The 22,695-nt window shown below is 48.7% G+C and overlaps 12 protein-coding genes across 12 annotated transcripts; 5 read left to right on the top strand and 7 right to left on the bottom strand.

Annotated features, from left to right (window-relative positions):
• Positions 1 to 644: 644 nt before the first annotated feature.
• On the bottom strand, positions 645 to 900 carry FPRO_04522 (uncharacterized protein; the record flags this gene model as incomplete). The annotated part of the gene is made up of 2 exons (XM_031230042.1): positions 645 to 753; positions 848 to 900. The coding sequence occupies 2 exons, from the start codon at positions 898 to 900 to the stop codon at positions 645 to 647; spliced, it is 162 nt and encodes a 53-aa protein (XP_031080218.1).
• A 2,248-nt stretch (positions 901 to 3,148) lies between these two features.
• On the bottom strand, positions 3,149 to 3,770 carry FPRO_04521 (uncharacterized protein; the record flags this gene model as incomplete). Its single annotated transcript, XM_031230041.1, has 4 exons — positions 3,149 to 3,181; positions 3,252 to 3,444; positions 3,580 to 3,670; positions 3,731 to 3,770. 4 exons carry the CDS (start codon positions 3,768 to 3,770, stop codon positions 3,149 to 3,151), a joined length of 357 nt encoding a protein of 118 aa, XP_031080217.1.
• Positions 3,771 to 4,014: 244 nt separating this feature from the next.
• Positions 4,015 to 4,301, top strand: FPRO_04520 (uncharacterized protein; the record flags this gene model as incomplete). Its single annotated transcript, XM_031230040.1, has 2 exons — positions 4,015 to 4,048; positions 4,099 to 4,301. The coding sequence occupies 2 exons, from the start codon at positions 4,015 to 4,017 to the stop codon at positions 4,299 to 4,301; spliced, it is 237 nt and encodes a 78-aa protein (XP_031080216.1).
• A 586-nt stretch (positions 4,302 to 4,887) lies between these two features.
• On the bottom strand, positions 4,888 to 8,043 carry FPRO_04519 (uncharacterized protein; the record flags this gene model as incomplete). The annotated part of the gene is made up of 5 exons (XM_031230037.1): positions 4,888 to 5,932; positions 5,982 to 6,210; positions 6,309 to 6,422; positions 6,521 to 7,593; positions 7,643 to 8,043. 5 exons carry the CDS (start codon positions 8,041 to 8,043, stop codon positions 4,888 to 4,890), a joined length of 2,862 nt encoding a protein of 953 aa, XP_031080215.1.
• Positions 8,044 to 9,599: 1,556 nt separating this feature from the next.
• FPRO_04518 (uncharacterized protein) lies at positions 9,600 to 10,053 on the bottom strand (the record flags this gene model as incomplete). Its single annotated transcript, XM_031230036.1, has 3 exons — positions 9,600 to 9,793; positions 9,861 to 9,996; positions 10,051 to 10,053. 3 exons carry the CDS (start codon positions 10,051 to 10,053, stop codon positions 9,600 to 9,602), a joined length of 333 nt encoding a protein of 110 aa, XP_031080214.1.
• A 396-nt stretch (positions 10,054 to 10,449) lies between these two features.
• On the top strand, positions 10,450 to 11,088 carry FPRO_04517 (uncharacterized protein; the record flags this gene model as incomplete). Its single annotated transcript, XM_031230035.1, has 4 exons — positions 10,450 to 10,737; positions 10,792 to 10,849; positions 10,908 to 10,971; positions 11,022 to 11,088. 4 exons carry the CDS (start codon positions 10,450 to 10,452, stop codon positions 11,086 to 11,088), a joined length of 477 nt encoding a protein of 158 aa, XP_031080213.1.
• Positions 11,089 to 11,271: 183 nt separating this feature from the next.
• On the bottom strand, positions 11,272 to 12,387 carry FPRO_04516 (uncharacterized protein; the record flags this gene model as incomplete). Its single annotated transcript, XM_031230034.1, has 3 exons — positions 11,272 to 12,030; positions 12,081 to 12,164; positions 12,220 to 12,387. 3 exons carry the CDS (start codon positions 12,385 to 12,387, stop codon positions 11,272 to 11,274), a joined length of 1,011 nt encoding a protein of 336 aa, XP_031080212.1.
• Positions 12,388 to 12,734: 347 nt separating this feature from the next.
• Positions 12,735 to 13,641, top strand: FPRO_04515 (uncharacterized protein; the record flags this gene model as incomplete). Its single annotated transcript, XM_031230033.1, has 3 exons — positions 12,735 to 12,865; positions 12,917 to 13,015; positions 13,071 to 13,641. 3 exons carry the CDS (start codon positions 12,735 to 12,737, stop codon positions 13,639 to 13,641), a joined length of 801 nt encoding a protein of 266 aa, XP_031080211.1.
• Positions 13,642 to 14,064: 423 nt separating this feature from the next.
• Positions 14,065 to 16,365, top strand: FPRO_04514 (uncharacterized protein; the record flags this gene model as incomplete). The annotated part of the gene is made up of 4 exons (XM_031230032.1): positions 14,065 to 14,112; positions 14,243 to 15,742; positions 15,796 to 16,032; positions 16,090 to 16,365. 4 exons carry the CDS (start codon positions 14,065 to 14,067, stop codon positions 16,363 to 16,365), a joined length of 2,061 nt encoding a protein of 686 aa, XP_031080210.1.
• Positions 16,366 to 16,876: 511 nt separating this feature from the next.
• Positions 16,877 to 17,096, bottom strand: FPRO_04513 (uncharacterized protein; the record flags this gene model as incomplete). Its single annotated transcript, XM_031230031.1, has 2 exons — positions 16,877 to 17,016; positions 17,066 to 17,096. 2 exons carry the CDS (start codon positions 17,094 to 17,096, stop codon positions 16,877 to 16,879), a joined length of 171 nt encoding a protein of 56 aa, XP_031080209.1.
• Positions 17,097 to 17,568: 472 nt separating this feature from the next.
• FPRO_04512 (uncharacterized protein) lies at positions 17,569 to 18,526 on the bottom strand (the record flags this gene model as incomplete). The annotated part of the gene is made up of 3 exons (XM_031230030.1): positions 17,569 to 17,823; positions 17,872 to 18,309; positions 18,470 to 18,526. The coding sequence occupies 3 exons, from the start codon at positions 18,524 to 18,526 to the stop codon at positions 17,569 to 17,571; spliced, it is 750 nt and encodes a 249-aa protein (XP_031080208.1).
• Positions 18,527 to 19,630: 1,104 nt separating this feature from the next.
• Positions 19,631 to 20,622, top strand: FPRO_04511 (putative glycerol-3-phosphate phosphatase (glycerol-1-phosphatase); the record flags this gene model as incomplete). Its single annotated transcript, XM_031230029.1, has 3 exons — positions 19,631 to 19,749; positions 19,817 to 19,926; positions 20,129 to 20,622. The coding sequence occupies 3 exons, from the start codon at positions 19,631 to 19,633 to the stop codon at positions 20,620 to 20,622; spliced, it is 723 nt and encodes a 240-aa protein (XP_031080207.1).
• Positions 20,623 to 22,695: the final 2,073 nt, after the last annotated feature.

The raw sequence follows: 22,695 nt of genomic DNA, 5'->3' as shown, positions 1-22,695 counted from the left end.
TTGAGGTGCATATGTGGAGTGCAGCAGCGGGCGTGGGGTTCTTTTCTGGAAAAAGAGACTTACAATTGATTGATCGCAGCTGCTATTAAGCAAGCGAGACGATTAAGATGGTAAGTAGCGGATATGCGGTCAAGACGCGATCCAACTAGTCAAAGTTGCGTTGATCGATTTGGGCAAGGTGAAGAAACTTGGTCAGCTTCGGTGGTGGTGGATGGAAGTGGAAGTGAGGTTAACAAGGTACTAAGAAGAGATGTTTCGTTTCCCTGACACGCCAACAACAAACCCAAGCCCAAGGCTGAAAGCCCCAGCAACCTTGGGTACACACTAACTCAACCCGCACTGTTAACCTTTAGACCCTGGGCGCCATTGCTGAGGTACCTCTTTTCTCTACCTACTCTGGAGGCCGGCCGCTTCCATACGTAGGTACCTAGTAGATGTTATCGATAACGAACTTGGGCTGTATCTAAGCCTTTTTGATGAGCTGGTTGAGTGTCAGTGTAGGGCCAACTCAACTCAGAAGCAGCACATTGGAGTTTATTAGCCCTACAAACCCTCACAAGAAAGCAACACCAAAGCTTACAGGCACAGTGCTGAGAACATGCTCAAATTCCTGTATAACTATCGTTCCTTTCGACACCGCTATATCAATCCGACTGACCCGGACAAGGAATACTCGCTCGATGGACCATCCATCTGCTCGCTTCCTTGATTCCTTGAGCCGCTAAAAGCAAAAGCCAAAAGCCCTGGGCTTGTCTAGGAAAGAAGGTAGACAAGTTGCTGCAAACACTCCCATGGGTACACAGGAGCATGGCCCCAGGCGGTGTGTCGCAAACTCTTTTTCACCTACCTTGGCTTGGGGGACCATCGTACGAAAAAGATCCCGTGTTTACAGTGATACATGCTGTCCTGTACTGGCCGAGGAAACGTGCGAGATGGGTATTCTGGTGCTACACCCAATATCAGCTCTGCTATAGATGCGCTGCAGCGAGGCCTTCTACTGCAGCGCTGTTGGATCAGGATCTCTCTCTCGACAAGCACATCCATCTCTGTGAATATGACCCCATCTCCAATGCCTCCTCAAAATGACGTCCAGGCACTTGCTCACCATCAGGCACTTGACCGGTCATGATCAAGTCCACCTGGGCGGTAACGGAAGAGGGGGGCCACTCTGATTCCTTATTCGACAATGGCATTTTCCATCAAGCCACCCATCAAAACTGTATCCACGCTTCCATCGCCAGGGTTCAGTTTTGGGCTGAGCTGTTGGTGTAACTCATTGTCGGCCTCATTTGTACATGGCAACCTGTAAGCTTCCGCATAGTATGCCTCAGATGCAAGCCAACAACTTAGCCCCGAGTTCTCTGCCTAGCTCAAAAATTACAGTCCAATAAATGGTTCAGCCTCCTTGTAAAACATGGTCAACGGCCTGGTCCAATACCTGCAAGGACCCGACAAACTGGAGTGTTGGTCATCTAGGTTACGGCTTGATTGTGCCAATCAAAGAGGCCTTACCATCATATGCCCTTTTTCCAACAGTTGATTTGGGACTTTAGTTAATTCAAAGCTCATCACGGCTTCTGAAACCTTAACAACCCTTCCATTGTAAGCAACATGGAGTTCACGCCAAATGTTAAGGCTTTCTCACGATTGGAACCCAAAGCCCCCATCCTAGCCAAGCCACAAACAGCTTCAGAACATAATTCACAGTATCTGGTTAGGATAGATGACTGTGATAGCCTCATCAGAGTTCCTGCTGACCGCCCCCTGGCACAGTCAAGGTGAAGCAGGCAGTGTGCGTTAAGTGACGACTTGGCGGCATGACCGCGAAAAGTGATAGATCTTTTATTGATGTGCTGCGATGACAGGAGTTCCTGAAGATCCTAAACTCAGTTCATTGCTGTTCGATACAACGGTTTTCGGTAACAAACAAGCCTATGAAGGCGTTACTAATAAGTTACTAGCATCAGCCACTCTGTTCTTCAGGTCTGATTGGACTCGATCACATTTAAGCCATTCCAAAGATCATATTTTCACGGAACTAGAAGCGTCTGATAGAGCATTGGAACGACCGCTGTGCCGCAGGGCCTACATTTGAGGAGGGGACACAAGTGCAATATCAACCAGTCAGAAGTACATATCTTATGGCTTCTGCATGTCAACAACTGATCTGCTGCGCCAGAGGAACGCACTAGCCCCCACAAGGTCATGATGGATGCTGCTACTCTTGACAAAGGTGGTGGAGAGCTGTCGGAGTGAAGGCAGCAACTGATGACTTGCAGTTCATGGCTAGGCTGCCCCATATCGATCAGACTCTTTTCAGATCTCGGTGAAGATCAATCAGACAGGTAACTTTGAATTTACGTTGCATACATGCACATAGAAAACGCCAGCTGTCCATCGTATTATCTTTGTCATCCTTTGGCTTTCTCATTCTCATGCACTTCGCCTCGATGCACACGTCTCCAGTTGAGGCATGGAACATGATGTAAGTCTCACAAAAGTCATGAGTTTCAGACAGATTGAGTGTGCGGAAATTTCCTCATTTTTCTCCTCAAAAGGTATCACCATCATCAACGGTGGTCCGACACGAGGATACATGTGGCCAGTTAATGCAACCGGTGGGCAAGCCTCGTCAATCGGGGTGTTTCTGTCCATACAAACACATGCCCGCTGTCTAGGTCTTGCGTCGCATTACATTGCATTGTGTGTTTGACGTCCTGCATGTCAAAAACTCTGATGCTTCTGGGGCCTCAATGCGGTTGGGCATGCAGACGCTTTTGCCGCCATAACCCCACAGCACGCAGCAAGTGTACAACGCATCAACACCATCTTTCTATTCCTTCTGCCGTGTTGCTCGTTCAGCCTGAGAGGCCGATATTTGGACGGCAAGCAGGCCATGGAAGTCCGTCTCATCCGCGTCCAAATGAGGCTGGAGCAGAAACACCGGGCCCGATGGAGTGGCATTTGTCTCTAGAGAGAAGGAATTTTGAGGAGTAATTGCGTTGTTGCAAGCTCTGTCGTATGAGGCTGTGTTCAAAAGTGGCACATCTAATAAATCGCAAGCATGCGATTCTCTGGTAGTTCTCAGAAATGAATCCTCTGTGGTACTAATGCAAACGTTTTCTTTTATTCTGTCCTCGTAGTCTCATTATTGCTGTACAACCTGCACATTGTTCTTCTTCTGGAGAATCGTTAGTATTGGCTCTGTAATCTTACGCCAAGGACTGAAATCATTTCGATTTTTCTCTTACCTTCCACTTCTCAAGATCATCCTGCTTCGTCTTGTATTGCTTTACCAAGTCATCCAGCACCTTGCGAAGCCCTTCTTGGTTGGTCTTGAGGGCTGGTACTACATCCTTGACCGTCCTCTCAACAAGCACACCGTTGATGAGACGGAAACACTTTCTGTCTTCTGAAAGGGGCTCTAGTGTCTCCAAAACAAGCCTGTTGAAGGTCAAATCAGAATCAGTGGTTCAGCACGCGGTAATACTATGTTGTAGGAGGAATTTGGACAAGCCGACGCCATGCTCAACCTGTTTGAATGATGGTAAAGACAATAATGAGGAGTAAGCCACTTACTTGTGCTCCTCGGCTTCTTGCTCAATGTCACCAATTCTCTGAGCTATTTGCTGAAGAGTGTTCTTGTAGTTGGAGTAGGTGACTTGAAGATCTAGACAACGTGAGTAAGAGGCGGCGTCATGACATGTGTCAGAAGGAGGGTTGCGCTGACCTTGCTGCTTCTTAGCAGGTACCTGAGCCGCTGAAGACATATTTTTTAAGGAAGCAAAGTGTTTCGATATAATGCTTCTCTTTGTTGGTTGAGTATCAATAGATGCTCTCTTGTGTGGAAATAGAAGCCAACGCAAATACGATCCATGCCCCTCCAAATCCCATGGAGCCTCCCGCCTGGTCCGTGCGCCCCGACCCAATTTTCAATCTCCTCAGCATGTGGCGATCACTGGATTACTTTGAGGGTCCTCCAACTCTTTGCCTTTCCAGTCTATCAACATCATCATGCATCCTCATCTTCACACAAAGAACGCTCTGGGTAAGTCCATCGAGCGCTTTATCGCTACCGCGCGCTAACTCCAGTCACAGCGTGCGAAGAGGTCATCGCTGCCCTCGAACAGTGCCATAGCCAAGGCTTCATGCACAAGGCTGTGGGAAGCTGCAATGACGCCAAAGAGAAGGTCAATGAATGCTTAAAGATCGAGCGATCAAAGATGCAGGCCGAGAATCGAAATGCTGCCCGGGCAAAGCGCGACAAAATCCGGGAGCAGCAGCGGGAATTGGGACTGTGACGTAGAAACGCCTTACGATACGATGCCAACGACCCGAATTCGACACGAAGCGAATCCATTGACGATGGGCTGTATTCGACCTGTATACTAGAATCATTTTGGCTGGCGTTCTGGGCGAGAAATCCATGTCAAGGAAGCATGAGATTGTGACAGTACAACTATTAATCATCATACGATCCTACCTCAATTCTCGAGTTGCTCTTAGTGGCCATGAAGTGCATGTTCCTATATCACGATCACTTCTTGAAACCAAACTTGTATTGGGGCGCCAAGATTGATCATCGAGCAGGACACACTATCCTCAGGGATCAACAAAACACCGGACCTTGATATAGGGTGTCAAAATAAACTTTACAAAGAGTCCCTAAGTTTAGGCTAGGTTTACCTAAGTATTTTTATCGCTAAGGGTCAAGGTCCTGAGTTTTCTTTCCTCCCCTAGACTATGTTCTATGAAATATGTGCAGTATTACAATATTGTCTACCTCATTCTTGCTCTTAGAAAGATGCAAAAATGAAGAGAAGAAGAAGAAGAAGAAGAAGAAGAAGAAAGGGAGAGCAACTGAGGGTCGATGACTCAGTGAAATCTCTACAGGAGAAAAGCAAGACCAACCATCATGAGAATTGTCGCCAGCATTCCGTCGATCGCCTTTACCACCGCCCTTGAGACAATGACAACAGAAGCATCTGGCACAACCACTGGTGTATGAGTTGGAGCTGGCCTGCGGTGAAACGTTGGCGTGGGGGCATCAGGATAACCGTTTCCTCCCAGAGGTACTGCAGAAGGCTCCGCTTGACCATGGCTGCCGTTGGCTGCAGGGGAAGAATTCTTGGGCTGAGTCCCCTGAGTATCCGGCTTAAGCTCGTAATGTTCAACGATATGTGTTTCGTGAGCTGCATATTCTCTTGTGGGTGCTGCGACAACTGCACCGGCTGGAACAGTAAGAGCAATGACGTTCTGTCCATTGTGACCACACCTATTACAACCCACCTCGATAGTCGTCATCTCAACCGTTGGCGGTTTCTGATACTGACATCTGTGGCAAGGGGGCGGTCGCAACGTGGTACAATACTCAGTGATAGTCAGGTAAGACGGGTTATTGGGGTCAACAACGGTGTATGTCACAGTGGTGATTATTGGCTCCACAGCTTCGGTTCTGGTGAAGTTACCAGCATTATAAGAGACAGTTGTCGGGAATGGGGGCGTGATCGGCTTTGCGCCTTTTGATCTAGTGACAGAAACTGAAGGCTCAAGGGTGATGACGGAATCAACAAATGTTTCTGTGCTTGAGGATGGGGAATTCGAAATTGTCGGGTTCTCGGTAGGCAAGCCGGAAGACTCAGAGGTCAAGATAGGTTGAAGAGTGATCTCTGTAGAGACTGCGAGAGAAGATATCCCTGCTGTGCTAGGAGCTTCCGAGGCGGTCAAAGAGCTTGATATGGCTTCAATCTGCGCATACAAAGTGAGCAAAATGCCAGGGGGGGCATCTCGACGTCGAAGGCGCGAGTCCGGGCTTGAGTCGGTCAAAATCACACCGCCACAGAACAGGCCTGGGTCCCCAGGGCATGGCAGATCACAGCGACCGTTGGTCACAGTTTCGGCAGAGTCCAGAGTATCTGCAGCATAACACGACCTAATTAAGATCAGCCAGATGAGCGTAGCATTAATGTCTCAGAACTTACCTCTGGTAGATGCCTATATAAGCACGTCCTCTTCCTAACCTGGCACACTCTGCGGTAGTCATATCAGGGCCCTCTCCGATCAAGCCAAAGCTGGGATAGCCAGCTGCAGACCCTAAGCAACCGAAGAACTTGAAAGTCCCGATCACTGCTAGGTTAGACGGTACGGAAGATGAGGTAGCAACTGTTGATGTCGCTGGAGACGATGTGTCTTGGGCTGTTGAAGTCACGGCTGTTCGGAAGCTTAGTGTCAGATCCAGTTTATGCACATTAGGTGAGGTTTAAGGGGGAAACATCGGAGATCACTCTTGTCGTGTGTAAGTGTCTTACCGTAACTAAGGCTTGTCTCCTCCACTGAGTTTGAGATTGTGCCTGTCGAGGACTCCGTCTCTTCGGCAGCACTTGGTTCCAAGGACTCGGTTGTGGTCATGTCCGGTATGGAGGCTTGTTTCGCTGTTAGTACTGGGTTCTTTGTAACTATCATGCAATGAACTGTGACAGGGATCATGGGCTTTTTAGATGTATGCGCGCTAAGAACTCACTTGTTGTCAACTCGATTGGGAGGTCACTACTCAAGCTCGGTGTGACCTCATCGGTAGATGTTGGGACTGCTAGGACAGTAGATGACACTTGAACTCCCTCCCGAGAGGTAGTCGTGTTATCTATGGAGCTTTCAGGCAAACTCGTTGTTCCGAGGCTGGTAGTGCTCTCATTGGAAAATTTTGGAGCTGTTGTAGTGGCAGTATCAGATGTTGGGGTAGGAGTGGGTTCGATTACGATGGTTGAATACTCTGTAACTGTGTCACTTGGTTCGACACTTGTTGTATCTGCTGTTGTCATGGTTGAGTTTGGGAGTTCTTCTGAAATGACTGAGCTACTGGCTTCGGTCGATGTCTCCATCAATTCTGTGGTAGAAACGGTGGTGGTGTCTGCGGTGGTAGTGTCTGCAGTGGTGTCTGTGGTGGTGCCTGAAGCAGTGAATGTTGTTTCCTTGGCAGTTGTAGTAGTCGTCTCCTCGGGGGTGGTCATAGTGGCCGTCTCTTTGCTAGTGGTTGCCATACTTGTATTCTCAACAGTACTAGTTACCTCCTGAGAAGTTGTTGTCGATTCATCCTGAGTAGTTGATGTAGGGGGCTCTTCAGAGGTAGTTGTTGTCTCATCTGCAACTGTCGTCGTCGTAGACTCCTCGGCAGTGGTGGAGGTTTCTTCTGCTGTTACCCCAATTTCGATCGTTCCGGACACAGTTCCTGAAGCAGTGATGGTAGAAGTATAGGGAGTATCGCCTGCTGCCAATGTAGTTGTGGTTGTGACGTAGGCAAGCCGGAAAGGTTCGTTGCAGTCAACGCAGGCTTCAGCTTTAATCATCAGGGCTGAGTCCCACATGGCGTCTCCAACATCACAAATTGCGACGACCACAGTCTGCGGACTGGCGGGAAGTGACGGTACATCGATCCAATAAGGCGCCGACGAGCCGGGGTACGAGGTAACGCTGTTGGGCGGTACGATCACCAGAGGTTGTGACAGCCACGGGTTCGTCGCGGTCAGCCTATTCCCACTGCCATCCAAAGCATAGTTCTGGTTGTTAACGAATATGCCAATTGTATCAGGAGCGCCCCTTGGTTTGTTAGTTGACTGTAAACCGATTTGTTGCCAGTAGTACTAACCCAAGTTCTTCCGAAGCCATGACAACCTCGAATCTCATTCCTCCGAAGCCTGGAATAATCATGACATCCGCAGTCAATATCGCAGCGTTGTTACTTGAACCGTCGCCGCAATACATTGCTGACCCAGTCGCACCATTATTCACGTAGTGGTCTCCATTTGGAAGAGCTCCCACAGCAGCTCCCGAGGTGAGGATCGCTGCGTCTCCCATACCGAAAGGTCCATCAGTGAATGTTCCAGAACTAACCGATGCCCCTGTAAAGGACGCTGAGATGACACTTATGCCATTGCCAAAGATAGCAGAGGCCAGAGCGTTTCCGTCTGTGTTTGCCGTGACACTGAATGCGCATGAAGCACGCAGCAGTGCTGCTAAGGCAACGAGACTTGACAGATGAAATCCCATCTTTAAGAAGGTATTGCGGAATTAACCAAATCGAGTGCAAACGTTGCTTTCCTCTGGCTTTCAGTTTAAGGAGTGGTCGGTGGGTGAGATTAAGAAGGTTCTTTATACACCTTTCATAAGCAGCCCATATCTGAATAGCAACTACAAAAGGGGAACTTAGAAAGTACCCCAATGCACTCATCAATAAGATCCATTCCAATGCCAACAGGTTGATGATCATCTTGAGATTGCCTACTATCAGTCGATCCACGCAGTTGCCTCTAGTTGTCTCCAGCTAACGCGAGTCTTCTGCTGCTTTCTTCTGTCTCATTCTTGTAGCGGTTAGAAAGACTACGAATGGTGTGACAATTAAGTCCAGAAGAGTTTAAATCAACGTCTTGTGCAGTCTGCATATCTTAGAGTGACATGCCAAAGATCCCCTTGCACTACAATTTTTCAGGATGTCATCCAGGCTTAGTGAGTTGAATATCGACATTCCATGGATGAAAGCTTGGTTTTGGGATCAGAGAAACCATAACGCTACAAGGGACAGTTGTGCCGCTGTAGTCTACTTCGATAATGAACTCTTCAGCGATACTCAAAAAATCTAGTATTTTCCAAATTACAAGCCGAGCCACATCACATAATAGGACCTTCTGAAACATGATGAAAGGTTTTCGTTCTTATTCGAATGCTCCCAACCCAAGAATAACATGTGTAATCGAGGATGATAAGCGAACGTCAGCCTAAGAGGAAATAATTCCGGTATGAGACATTTATGATGCATGTAAAAAGCTTAGCCTTAAACCCATGATTCTCCCTGAAACTTGGCCGGTCATTGTTAAAGAGTCAGAACATCGGCCTTGGGGGGCAAGAAAACAGCAAACCTTCCTGTAAGGTATCAAAATAAATTTAGTAAAAGTCATTTTAAGCTTAGGCTATATTACCTAAGTTTTTTCGTAATTTAGGATCGAGGACCTGTATTTTCTTTCCTCCTCTAGATCGGTATTAATCAGATGAGACAGCCCACAATACACGACTCATGGCGGTCGATGGTTGCGAATGTTGTGAATAGAAGGCATGAGAGAAGAACTTCATGCCTTGTAAGATTCTACTTTGACGCTTTTTGAAGCCGTTTATTTCTATCTTCTTACCATAAAGTAGCCTGACCTAAGCCCTACCAGAATTATATGGTGATCGCTCGACAATATACCACATCGATAGAACTGCATTTAAAGCTCTTTCTTATATCGTATGTCAATCGAGGGAAGTGGCCCGGGTTCTGGTGTCAAGCATATCACAACACTATGTCGATGTCTCACACTGAGTCGGAACAGTTCCAGATAGCCAGTCTGTGGGCCCTGGGGGCAAGAAAACAGCAAACCTTACTGTAAGGTATCAAAATAAACTTAGCAAAAGTTATCTTAAGCTTAGGCTATATTACCTAAGTCTTTTTGTCATTTAGGATTGAGGTCCTGTGTTTTCTTTCCTCCCTTAGCCAGTCCATCGATCCAGAACAAGTAGTTCTATTGTATCGTATAACTACTTTGATAAGCTATCATCATCTGACAGCTGTCTCAGGCCTTCCTTCGAAGAGCAGAACCATAGGTGAAGAGGCCAAATGCTGAAATGACACTAAGAAGAATTGGAACCGGTTTCCTCAGACGAAGGGCTCGGGGGAAAGCAGATCCCCCAAGAACGACGGAGGCTAAAAGACCAAGCTCAACTCCATAAGGCTGCTCATTCTGAATGCGATAGCCACCAAGAGCATCTACGAGTCAGTTGTTAGCACGTTGACACGCTACGAGAAAGACAAGGGAGGTAATATTGGGACTTGCATAAAAATCCAACAGCGCAGCCAGCAACGATTGAAGGAACAGATCGTGTGCGCGCGTATCCCATGATACCGCCTCCTGCGGTCAGAGCACCGAGGATGTAGGCGGGAAGCTCAAGATCGTGGTAATTGACGGTGGCCTAAACTTGTTAGTCAACGAGCTGGTTAAGGCTGTTATAGGGCTCATGACTAACCATTGTATTGCTTGTATCCTTACTACCTGTTCTCTCAATAAATTTGTAAACTTTCAAGATGAAACAGCAACTTGTTCTTTTATGTCTTAAGACGAAGCTGCGGAGCCCTCGGCCATTGACGACATATTTGAGGTACGTACCTTGCAGTTCGTGGTGAGCGTGGGCCTAACCCCCGGATTCTTGGCTTTTTGTGAACCAATCACCTTCAGTTGGCCTTGGAGCTTTCGTGTCCAGAGGAAGCTCTCCTACTGCACTTTGAACTAACCAAATCCACCGACACCAACGTACGTACGTCAAACACTACGAATCAACCATCACCAAAGCTTCATAATATCGAAAGAAACTCCTACACCGAGCAAACAGCCCAACTCATCCAACAGACCCTCCCGAATTACAACAATGGCGGCTAAGAAGAACGTCCGCGATATCACCCCCTCGGCCGCTGCTACAACTCAGGCCAGCACCACCAGCGCTGGTTCAGTTCCTCCTCAGCCTCAGCCCAAGCCCGTCACTATCGCCAAGAACGAAATCAAGGGCGAAGTTCAGTGGGACAAGGTAGTCCAGAACCTCTACAATCACTACGTCAACAATACTCCTCAGCGCATCAAGTTGGTTGATGCTTTTATGGTCTTCCTTGTTGTCGTCGGTGTTCTCCAATTCATCAACTGCGCCCTCGCTGGCACCTTCGTGCGTCTTTACCTATGAATCTGTAATAGTTTATCGATTTCTAATGCTTCTTAGCCCTTCAACGCTTTCCTGTCCGGCTTCTGTGTGACAGTTGGGCAGTTCGTCTTGACTGGTATGTTACGACAACCGACGACCGACGGCCTCGAAAGATTATGGCTAATGATATCCAGCTTCGCTACGACTTCAAACAAATGAGGCTGTCAAGAACGATTGCCCTTCAGTATCCCCCGAAAGGTTTGTCGAACTCGGGTTTATGAAGGAGGCCCAACACTAACTTTCTCCAGGGCTTTCGCCGACTACATCGTCTGCAGCTTGATCCTGCATTTCTTCGCCATCAACTTCATTAACTAGACGGCTAGTTGAATATTGTGACCCTGGTGGGATAGGGACCTCTTTGAGGGCTACGTCGGACCCATCAGGCAGTGTACGATAAAAGACGGCAAATCACGAAATTCTTTAAAAGTTTGACCAATAGATCGGGAAATAGAACAATCAGCAAGGGGAATCATTCACATGTGCTATCTTGCCATAATCTCATTCTGCTTCACCACCACTGGCCTGAGTCTCTGGCTTTGGTGAGTCCCTTGGAGGACCGCCTTTGGGTGGGGGAGGGGCTGGTGAGTTCCTAGCCGAAGGTGCATTATCCACAGCCCGACTCTTCTCTTCCTCCTCTTTAAAGTAATCATCCATCAGCCTGTTGGGATTGTGGCCATGGCGTTCCTTCTTCTTCCCAGCTCCCCTCGGCGGTGCACTCACCGGAGCATCACCTATCATCTGTGCAGGCACCAAAAAGTCTCCTGCTGGAGGGGCGGGCTCCGAGCCACCTACCGCGGGAGTAAATGCGTCCTCGCTCTTCTCATTGGTGGCTCCATCGAACATCGTCTCGCCAGGGGCATCAACGGGCTCGCTCAGAGGAGGAGGTATCCTGTGAAGGGCTCCGTATCCAAGCACGCAACCCAGCGCTCCTTGGCCACCCCAATCCCTGCTAGGCTGTATTGTGACTTCTCTGGTGACATTGTATTCGTTGTTGTAGACCCAGATTCGCATCGGCCGTCCGATAAAGTCCTCGACGAGCTCGCCCAGGCCACCCTCGCCATACAACGCACCCTCAGGACTACCGAGGATATAGTCACTATATGGCAGAAGACCGGCGGCATCGGCGGGGGAGTTGGCGGGGACATCGAGAACGTGCCAGATGTTAGCAGCAAGGGCCAGCGGAGCGTATTGGAGCGAAAGACCGAGGGATGCAGTATCTAATGCAACAGGCGCATGGATTTCTCTCGTTCTTTGGCCCTAATAGTTGTCAGTAGGAGAGTTCAGAAGGCACAAAGTTAATAGTTTACTTTTGCATTCCATAATCCCAGGGTAACTGTGCTGCCCGCGCAGTTTCTCACTTCCTGGCTGAACAAGGCTGGTTCGGGGTCCTCCTAGACTACTTGTTAGCGATAAGGAGCTTAGAGTGCCTAGAATGAGCCGACATACAATAGGTCTACCATTGATTCCAACAATAAAGTCGAACCAGGGTTCGATAGCAAGCTCCAGGTTGGTATTGCGCAGCACCTGGAAGCCGAAGGAGCCTCGCTCTTGTTGCCTCTGCTGCTGGACATCTCCGTCCAGGCGCGAGATGAAGCGGTTTAGCGCATTAAACATTGCTTCGATGACTTTTTCTCCAGATCTGTGTGTGTCTATTATTGCTGGGGATCAAGAGGGGCTGATGTGTTTAGTACTGTATCAGATGGAAGCATGTCAAGGGCAGATCGAGCAATCGCAAGCTGTCACTATTACAGTGCCAGCCTTGCAGCGATGGCGTCTGTGCCAAGCCCACTAGTCTCCATGTGGGGCATACTGTGGGGAGCTCATCGTCAGCCTCGTGCTCAATTTCAACCTTTGAGTTCTCTTCAACTTGCTCATGGCAAGTCAATACATTCAACTTTTGAGAAAGAATGGCTGCTAGCGCTTAATACAAAACCTACTCGTACTATCCTTCGAATCAAGACATGAGTAGTTCAGGGGTAGAATTGTCGCTGGACGACTCCGAGTACTCTATGAAGCCCGCTGAAGAGCTGCCTCTAACTGGTGATTGTCACCACTATCAAGGAAAGCATGAGGTGCCATGGGATATTCAAAAGTGAGCAACTGTTGACTAGTTCACTTCTCTCGATCGTGCTAATATTGTCAGATACTTTGCGCAGCGATATTCGATCTTCTCATTGTACGACTATGGGGTTTACATGACAGACGATGCTTGGTTCGGTGTAACGCCCGAGCCAGTAGCAAAGTGAGCATACAATTCCTATACCTACCTCCTCAAGGCTCCGCTAACTCTAATCTAGCCAAGTTGCTCATGATATGTATGGCACCGACCAAAAGAAGCATATCCTAATTGATGTCTTTGGTGGCGCAGGGGGTAACAGCATTGCATTTGCTCTTTCTGAACGATGGAGTCGCGTTATCTCTATCGAACGCGACCCTTCAACCTTAGCCTGTGCCCAGAACAATGCCAAGGTCTATGGTATCGCGCCGGGGCTAATTACGTGGGTTCTCGGTGATAGCTTCGAGTACCTCGACAAGTTATTCAATCAAACAGAAGAACTGCACCCAAATCTAAGAGTAAGCCTTGACGAAACAGTACTGTTTGCGAGTCCACCTTGGGGCGGCCCCGGATACCGCACTGATGAAGTGTTTAATCTTTACAACATGCAGCCGTATAATCTTGACGATTTACACACTGCATACAACAGGCTGGATCACGCGTTGTTTCTACCCCGGACGAGCGATATTCGACAAATCGCTAGGCTAGCACCTCCTGATAGGAAAGTTGAGGTTGTTCAATACTGCATGGAGGGTGCCAGCAAGGCCCTGGTAGCTTATCTTCCAGGAAAATACTCAAAGGCCCGCCAGTGAAAGATGCCCTCCAAAATAAGATCACTGTCGCGACTCGCATAGCAATGGAACAAGTCTATACCTGAGGAAGGGTGTTGCTGAGAGTCTCGGGCATTGGGTTGACGAGATCATGATGCTGTTGGGGGCAACCATACTTATCTGTTTGATACCATACCTTGCCTATTCAACGGCATATTAATATAATTTGAAGCTCATGCAGACATCAATAGACCGTTGGTGTATTGCTCAAAGGTGTATTATCCAGCTTATTCAAATTGCCTCGGTGATCGATATACAGTATATATTGTATAGTTGACACTGTGCTGTGAATGGTTGGATTTGACTTGATCAAAACCTGTAGGAACCCCATCCACGCGCGGGAATTTTCGCATTGGGGCCCAAACTTGGCAACTTGTTCTACAGTGCCAAATACCTTTCATCATCATGGCCAAAGATAAAAAGAAGAACGCTGACGCCAAAAAGGCAAAAAAGGTGCCGTCATATTCTGTGCTACCGTGTCCGCATATGTCTTTGCCCCTCCATCAATTAATTACCCCTCCAAATACGACTGTCCCTCCATGCATCATGAGATGTTGAACGTTCGACTAATGATCAGAATTAGGCTGAGAAAGCAGCCAAGCAGGCCAATAAGGGTGAAAAGAAGGCCAAGAATAAGGCCGCCAAGGTCGAAGGAAGTGATGCCGAAGATGTTGATCTTGATGAGGTGCTGGAAGAGTACCGAAGACAACAGGAGCAGTTCCTCAAGATCACTGAGACGGTAATTGATGCACCTCCGAGAGCGAGAGCTGCCTCAACGTTGATGGCTTCACCTCATGATAGCAATACTTTACTACTCTTTGGCGGTGAATACTTCAATGGCTCTCTCGCTCAGTTCTTCAACGATCTCAATATCTACAACATTAACAGAGATGAGTGGCGATGTGTAACTTCACCCAACGCTCCACTCCCACGATCTGGTCATGCTTGGACCAGAGCTGGAAACCCGAACCATGTCTATCTCTTTGGCGGGGAGTTCTCCTCGCCAAAGCAGGGCACATTTCACCACTACTCAGACTTCTGGAGGCTGGAGCCTGCAACGAGGGAGTGGACGAAGATTGAGAGCAAGGGTAAGGACAAGAGCCCTTCAGCTCGAAGTGGTCATCGGATGACGTACTGGAAGCAGTACATTATCCTCTTTGGTGGTTTCCAAGACACTTCAAATCAGACGAAGTACCTATCAGATCTCTGGATCTTTGATACTGTTAACTTTATGTGGCATTCTCCTCAGCTGCCTCCTGCCCAGCTCAAGCCAGACGCTCGCTCATCTTTCACTCTGCTACCCCATGAACAAGGTGCGGTTCTCTACGGAGGTTACTCACGTGTTAAGGCGACTGTCAACGTCAAGCAAAAGGGCAACAAGGGACCTAGCCAGGCTCAGCGAAATGTTCTTATTCCCAAGGTTCATGAAGACTGCTTCTTCCTCAGAATCTTGCAACCTCCCACAGACGCCAATCCCAACACTCCCCCGGTCGTTCGCTGGGAAAAGCGAAAGAAGCCTGCCAATGCCCCCAACCCTACACGTGCTGGTGCGACAATGGCCTGGCACAAGGGCCGCGGTATTCTCTTTGGGGGAGTGCACGACGTTGAGGCTAGTGAGGAGGGTATGGATAGTGAGTTCTTCAACCAGCTTTTCGCTTGGAACATTGAACGAAATCGATTCATGCCGTTGGGCCTACGAAAGCCTCGTCAACAGAAGAAGAATGCTGCTGAGCCCCGAGGCGGGCGCCGTGGTCGGGCTCAAGCAAATGAAGACGAGCTTCTGAGGCAGCTTGCTGCTTTGGAGACTGGAGCTTCTCTGGATGACGCTGATGAGATCGAGCTTGCCAAGAAGGAAGAGGAAAGAGACGACGACAAGCCAGCAAGAGAAATGCCAGTAACCATAGAACCCCCACATGTAAGATTTAATGCTCAACTGGCCATTCAAGACGATGTTCTCTATATCTATGGCGGAACATTTGAGAAGGGAGACCGGGAGTTCACATTCGATGATCTCTATGCCATCGATCTTGGAAAACTAGATGGTTGTAAGGAGATCTTTAGTCGACCCGTCGAAGACTGGATCGTAAGTGATGTCGAAATGGCGTATGAAATTTTGCTGGCTGACTTGAATCTCAGGAGTCTGATGACGAGGACGATGACGAGGACGAGGATGACGAGGATGAAGAAGACGAGGACGAGGAAGAAACGGGTCAGCAACTCTACACACCCAGTAAGAGAAAGAAGAAGCAAGATGAGGTTTCTGAGGCTTCTGAGGCTTCGTCAGATCCTTCATCGGAGCCTTCAACGCCCTCAGAAGACGATGAGACTGAGACTGCAGCCACTTCTGTGGACGACGGGCTACCGCATCCTAGAGTAAGTATTTCGCATCCCCGCTTCAATACCATGAGTGCGTTACTGACAGAACAACAGCCTTTCGAGAGTCGGCGAGAGTTCTTCGTCCGTACATCAGCTGAGTGGCAAGAGATTCTGATGACGAGCCTCCGTTGGAAGAACATCCAGCCCGAGACGCTAGCTATCAAGGAGATCAAAGCTAAGGCCTTTGAGCTTAGTGAGGAGAAGTGGTGGGATTGCCGTGAGGAAATTCTGGCTCTGGAGGAGGAACAGGAGGCTGCTGGTATTCAGGAGGTAGTAAGCTTAGCGGAGAGAGGAGATGCTGCGTCTGGTGGTGGCGCGAGAAGGAGGTAGTTAAAACTGGATGTGGCAGCTGTTATTTATATCAATCAATACGACGCCCTCTTCTGCACCCTCTTCATGACCTCCTATTCTAATTTTATGCGACCGCTCTTTTGTCCTTTTCCCGCTTATCTACTTCTTCTGTTAGTCAGTCATATACCATAGCAAGACCTTGCTATACCAAGGGGTTCCCCGAGCTTTTGGCTTGGTCTAACATCTTCTGGGCTTGAACGGCCCCCGTATGCTGAGATTCATTGTCTCAAGATACAGCACGATAACAGTTCACGGGAATGGGAAATTATTGCCCTGAGCGTTTGCTGATAGTTTCTTAGTCATGTAGTCATCAACCTCCAGTCCTATCTCCTGAGTCAACCCCAACGCCACGCACGCCAATCCATGATCTCCTACAATCGCCTCACATCAGGAACACACACTACAATGGCTCCTCCACAACACCAGTGGGTGACCACATCGCTTTCTTGCCACGCGTCCATAGGACCAGAGCCGCAGCTCTCTCGATAAGTCAGTTGGGAGACGCAGCCATAGGCGGGTATGAAGCACCGCCAACGTCGACCTTTGGCTCGCACTCGCAGCGCTCAGCCTCCGGGACGTTGTCGATAACGGACTGAATATGGCTGCCGCAACCCCACCAGGAGGTCTTCTCTGTAGGCGTTTTAGTGCCATTTTCTTGATATTGGATGCATGGACTTACTGCAGGTTCCGCAGATGGCTTTTTTACACATTTTAGGGGCTGGGTATTCTGGCTTGATGGATATCGAGTAGGTTGTGAAAGAGGAGTCTGTCTATATCGGCTCCTCGGGGTCACAAGTGGAGATTGAGGAATGGAGAATGGAGGCTTTCCCCTTCCAGCATCTCCGGACACCGGCGATAACTAAGCCAGAGCCAATGATTCGTCACTGATGTATGGACTGTTTTGTGAACCAATTGGCATTTGAATGGGTCAGGTCAGAATCATGAGATACGCTTCATGGGAGAAACTCTTGGAATAGTGAAGCTTCGGCTTATGATGTCATGATCATTCAAAACCGTAACACACTACTATCAAATTGACATTTCGAGGACGCTATTCTCCATAGTTGAATAACAACCAAAACACGAATAGATTGATATAGATTGATATAGATTCACATAACGATGAAAATATGCTGACAACTCCTGCTAATGATCCATCCCCGGGCGCCTGGAAAAACCACATCACAATTCCTTGCCAGCAGTCTTACTCACCAGAAGCTTATTCTTATCAATCATGTCACTCTCAACAACTGATCGAATGAGAGTTAATGTCAGTTCCCTCCCTTTCGCAACACTCGTAGGCGAAGCATCGGCTGGGACATGAAGAAACAGGGCCTTTCTGGGCCTCTGCAGTTTCCACAGCTCAGAGAGACTTGAGTAATAGATAAAGTCGCACATGAAGTGGCCTGCATCTTCTGATATGCGCAGATCCGCCTCCTGTGCTTCCTGTCAGTATTGACACGGCCTCAGATCTGCTAAGCTTACCGAACTGTACCCCTGCCACAGAGGGAGGATTTCATCGAGATTCAGCTCCGTCTCAATCTCCTCTGGGAGGCCTCGCCAGGGCCAGTCATTCCTTTCTCTCTCTTCTTCTCCGTCTATGTATTCGCCATCGACATCCGGATGCTTGTACCCATCACGGTGACCTCTCCTCTCGATGGAGTAGAACGGTCGAGGACCAGCCATTCCAACGTGAATGACAATGTCAAACTTCTGTGGAGTGTCATGGAACGATGGCACAAGGCCTCTCACAACCCGGTAATTGACACGGATAGCCTCAGGGTGCACCACGATGCGTACCTTTGGCAGAACCACAGCTGCATGCCTCGAGTTAGGGTCCTTGGCTCGTAGCGGAGGAAGATATGAAGGCAAGCTGTTGGCGATTTCCCATGAGGGGTTAACGGGGTACTGTTCCCTGAACGGCTATAGCAGCTGCGAGTTAGCAGGAGTTACACAACTCATATGACACTGCATATCCCGTCCAAGATGTCACGATGTTGAGCTTTGCAGTGCTGTGTGACGTCGAGCGGGGTGGTCAAGCAAGCAAATGACGCTTGATGTGAGAGAGGAAGCAAAAACATACACCAAAACCTGTGACAAGCACAGTAATCTCATCGGGGTCTCCAATCTGCGAACCCATTATGCGTCGAGACTATATTTATAATAGAATAAACTAGCGACCAGGAAGATGGAGACAAGGGGGAGAATCTGGTCTTCTTGATATACTAGCTAGTGGGGATGACAGGATCATCAAGTTGTCAACCTATAAATACCTAATAACCCTCCATGGGTAAGCTGAGTGAGAAGACATAGATAAAAAGGGTAAAGTTGGGCTATTGAATCCTAAATCAGACTTAAGCTGACCTCAGTTTTTTATTTCTCTTAATATCTGCTTACTCTTTTCTTTTCTTTTCTTTTCTTTTCTCTTTCTCCTCTCTCATATTTTTGGCCGAGGAATCACAGATAATTACTCTGACTTCTTCAACGGGAACCGAACAGGAATTGAACCAATGACATAGCAGCGTTTAACGTTGATCGTTGCCAAGACATGCAGGCTACCAAGTTCGGTATGGGTATAGGGTAGCTACTGAGAAACAAATGCATTGTTTGATCAATCGCAATCATTTATATGTTATTGGCTTCTAATTAGTCTTTGTGTATCTGTGTTATGGCAATGGTAAGCTTGAAGATTCAATAGTAGTAGGGCTTCCTTTCTGCTGTATTACACTGACTTTTGACGACTGAAGCATTGCGGAACTTTACACGTTACACTGAAACTATCGGGGTCACTTGCATGCAATGTCTCAAATACAATGGAGTCGAAGGGGGCATTTCGGATAGACTGAAAAGATAGCACTGATGAGCTAAGTATATGTTCACCAGCAGAAAAAGGCCAAAAGTTGGAACAATATGCCATCATCTATTCCATAACAGGTACTCATGATTCTTGATAGACTTCCCCACTCAAGGTACCTAGCCCCCCCATGCGGAGTTGCCCAAAACAGACACCTAGCCACCAAGTAACAGCTTGGATTCATCCTTTATAAACACCCTACATCAGAGCGACTGCAAACTTTTTCATATTATACAAGTTAAGCGATACCGCGAGAAAGACATACGTTGGAATCATAAAAGCCTATTGCATTTTCGTGACAAGACAATCACCAAAAGCAACCTCCAATTCATTCTGTCAGACTCTGCAGCCACCACCTTGTTCATCCAGATACTTTGCTCAGAGGATACAATGGGATCAACTCCGGACTACAGCCTGCCCCCGCAGGAGCTTGCATTTGACGGGTTTCTCTTCGATATGGATGGTACCATCATCGACTCCACGGACGCAGTAGTGAAGCACTGGGAGACGTAAGTGCAGCCGCACCCACCTCACGTCTTACGCGGCCAACCCGAGTGAGTGACTAACCAAGCAAAGAATTGGGAACGAAATAGGCGTTGCTCCCGAAGTTATCCTTGAGACTTCTCATGGGCGACGAAGCATCGACATACTCAAGATTCTCGCACCTGAAAAGGCGAACTGGGATTGTAAGTGATAAAAGCAACACCCCAGCCACAGCAAGCATGGCAAAGCCCACAAACACATGAATATGCATGGACATGTCAGACGCAAAACCTCACTTGAGGATATATCCTGGCGGCCATGTATGTGCTGGCGAGGCCGGGCATGCCCCCATGTAACGAGACTATCATAGCTAGCTAGGCCGAGCGACCGCTGATCACTTCCCAGATGTACGTGACATGGAAGGACGTCTACCCAAGTACCACGGCCACGAGGCTGTCGAGATACCTGGCGCCCGTTCCATGCTAGAAGCACTTATCGCCAGATCTAGCCCATGGGCGATCGTCACCTCGGGCACCGTCCCTCTCGTCACCGGATGGCTGCGTGCTCGAGACCTGCCCACACCGCCGTCGAATCACCTCGTCACAGCAGAGTCCGTTGAGAATGGTAAACCTGACCCCGCCTGCTACCGCCTCGGCCGTGAGCGTCTCGGTCTGCAGGCGGAGGACGCCCAGGTCCTCGTCCTCGAGGACAGCCCAGCAGGAATCCGCGCAGGGAAAGCAGCAGGCTGCAAAGTTCTCGGCCTGGTAACTAGCCATACCGTTGAGCAGGTCATCGCTGCAGAACCAGACTGGGTCGTTCGAGACCTCTCTTCAGTCAAGGTACTTCGGAGCGAGGGCGGAAAGGTGACTATCGGGATTTCAAATGCGCTCCGAATATAATTGAGCCTCGGCATTCGGTGCACCAGCGGAGCTCATGGTGGAACTGTGGTGGGTGGGTGAGGGCGAGTGAGCGAGTGAGTGAGTGAGGGAGGGAGGGAGGGAGGGAGGGAGGGAGGAAGGGTGAGGGACATGGAGCCGTGAGGGAGATGTGTAAAAAAACCACTTGATTTCATCATGACGATGGAACATTTAGCCAATAGATCCAGAGATGAAACTGGGATCGTTCCCTAGAAAAGAGATAGGCGAAAGACGATCGCCCTGAAAAGGGCATATTGACATCATCACTCTTCCTCTCCCTGGGTACATGCATATGTACTTGTTTCTTGATCTGATTTCCTTTGTCGCTCCCTAGATACTACTGTATTATGGGGATGGAGATGGAGATCCTAATCACGATCTGGCACATGATGATCGACACGCCAAAGCGACACAGCTGAAGACCTGCAGATGAGACTCAGTGAAGATATTCCGTCAATGTGCAGAAATCACGCACTCGATCGTGTCAAGGGAGACTCTGCAACAAAGAAAGGATCCCCGGTGAAGTCTTTGTCAGTTCAAGACATGACAGTAACTACATAGTACTCTATTGTCTGTCGCCAATGGAACCGCACCCTCTCACACTCCCATCTCCACAAAGGCAGCCCTCAACTGAGACGTTTCTTGGCCATCCTTTGTCCTTTCAGACATGACCTCTCGGCATCAATCTATACTCTCCCTCCTCTCGTGTCTAGTTGCGCTACCTGACCCGGGCGAAACATCTGGCGTCTTGCAGGCTAACGACAACCACTGTCAAGCGCGCTCAGCGGTCGCGGGTCTCCACGCTATAGCATTTACCTTAGCTATCGATTTAGCACGGTGAAATTCTTCAGGCCTTCAGCATCGGGACTCCATGAACATGTCTCGGTTGTCACCTGTCATCGCACCGTTTCCTCTGGTGGGTCTTGAGCCAAGTAGCCCAAGGGCAGACTTACAAAGTCCGTCGCCCGTTGAAGCGGGGAAGAGTGTAATTTCTCACAGAGAGAGCGATAGATTGTGCATGTATGGCTAAGGGTATCGTTAATAATGCGAGAGATGGCAGTGTCAAAACTTTTCGCTTCCACTCTGCCTTGTCTTGTCTTGGCTTGGCCTACGAGGCCAAATTGACACACTACAAGAGTACTGAGTCAGAAACATCGAAGCCCCTTACCCCTGACGCGTCTTGTTGAAGACAAACAAAGCAAAAGAGAGAAAGAAAAGGGGAAAGACAAAAAAAGGTTGAAGACAATGTCGTCTACAGAGTCCACAATCAACACTCCACGCAGCGTGAGGAGCTCTCACGAAACCGCCGGTGTCGCAGGAAACATGCCAGCAGAGTCCCTGACCCAGATCTGTGGCGGTATCAACTTGGCGGCGTTTTCGTTCTATAATAATCAACTTTTATCATCAACTACAAGTTCGCGCCGAGAGGCAGCGTACGGAAACGATTGTTCCCTTCTGGGAATGGCGGTCCGGTTCAAGTGGACCAAAGCAAGGAGACCAAGCTAACAAAACCTCTGTGTTTGTTTGAGGGAGAATTTGTGCCACGATAAGGCAGCAAGCAAGCAAGTGTTTGTTATTATATGCAGAGGGGTATGAGGCCAGCGAGGACGAGAATAGCATCAAAGATCTATGAAAAGCTCTTGTGAGGTTGGACAACATACTTACCAAAGTGACAGTTGACAGGTGAGGTGACAGGAACCGCAATTCCGCAGTCTGTCGTACTGCATGGCAGGTTTGCCGTGATTTCCGCACGCCGGAAGCACTCGGTCTATAAGCTGTTCAAGCATGAACAGCTGTCTTTGCCAGACCAATCTTCTATGTTTTCGTGCCATGTCAGGGCTACGGGTGATTCCTGCAAGGTCCCGTACGCCCAGTGTCACTGTCGTGATAACTCTGATTCGCAAAGGGCGGGTAGTGATATGGAGGCTGACTCGGTGGCTTTTCTTTCCACTGTCCGCTGTGCCACTACTGTCCGGAACAAACTTCAGGCAAGGCGAAGGGAGTGGTGATTCGAAACTGCGTCAAGTCAACAAAGTCCATGGTGTTGTGATTACG

This window comes from Fusarium proliferatum, assembly GCF_900067095.1.
Source record: "Fusarium proliferatum ET1 genome assembly, contig: FPRO_scaffold004, whole genome shotgun sequence".
Classification (NCBI taxonomy): Eukaryota; Fungi; Ascomycota; class Sordariomycetes; order Hypocreales; family Nectriaceae; genus Fusarium; species Fusarium proliferatum.
This window is presented reverse-complemented; position numbering and strand designations above follow the sequence as displayed.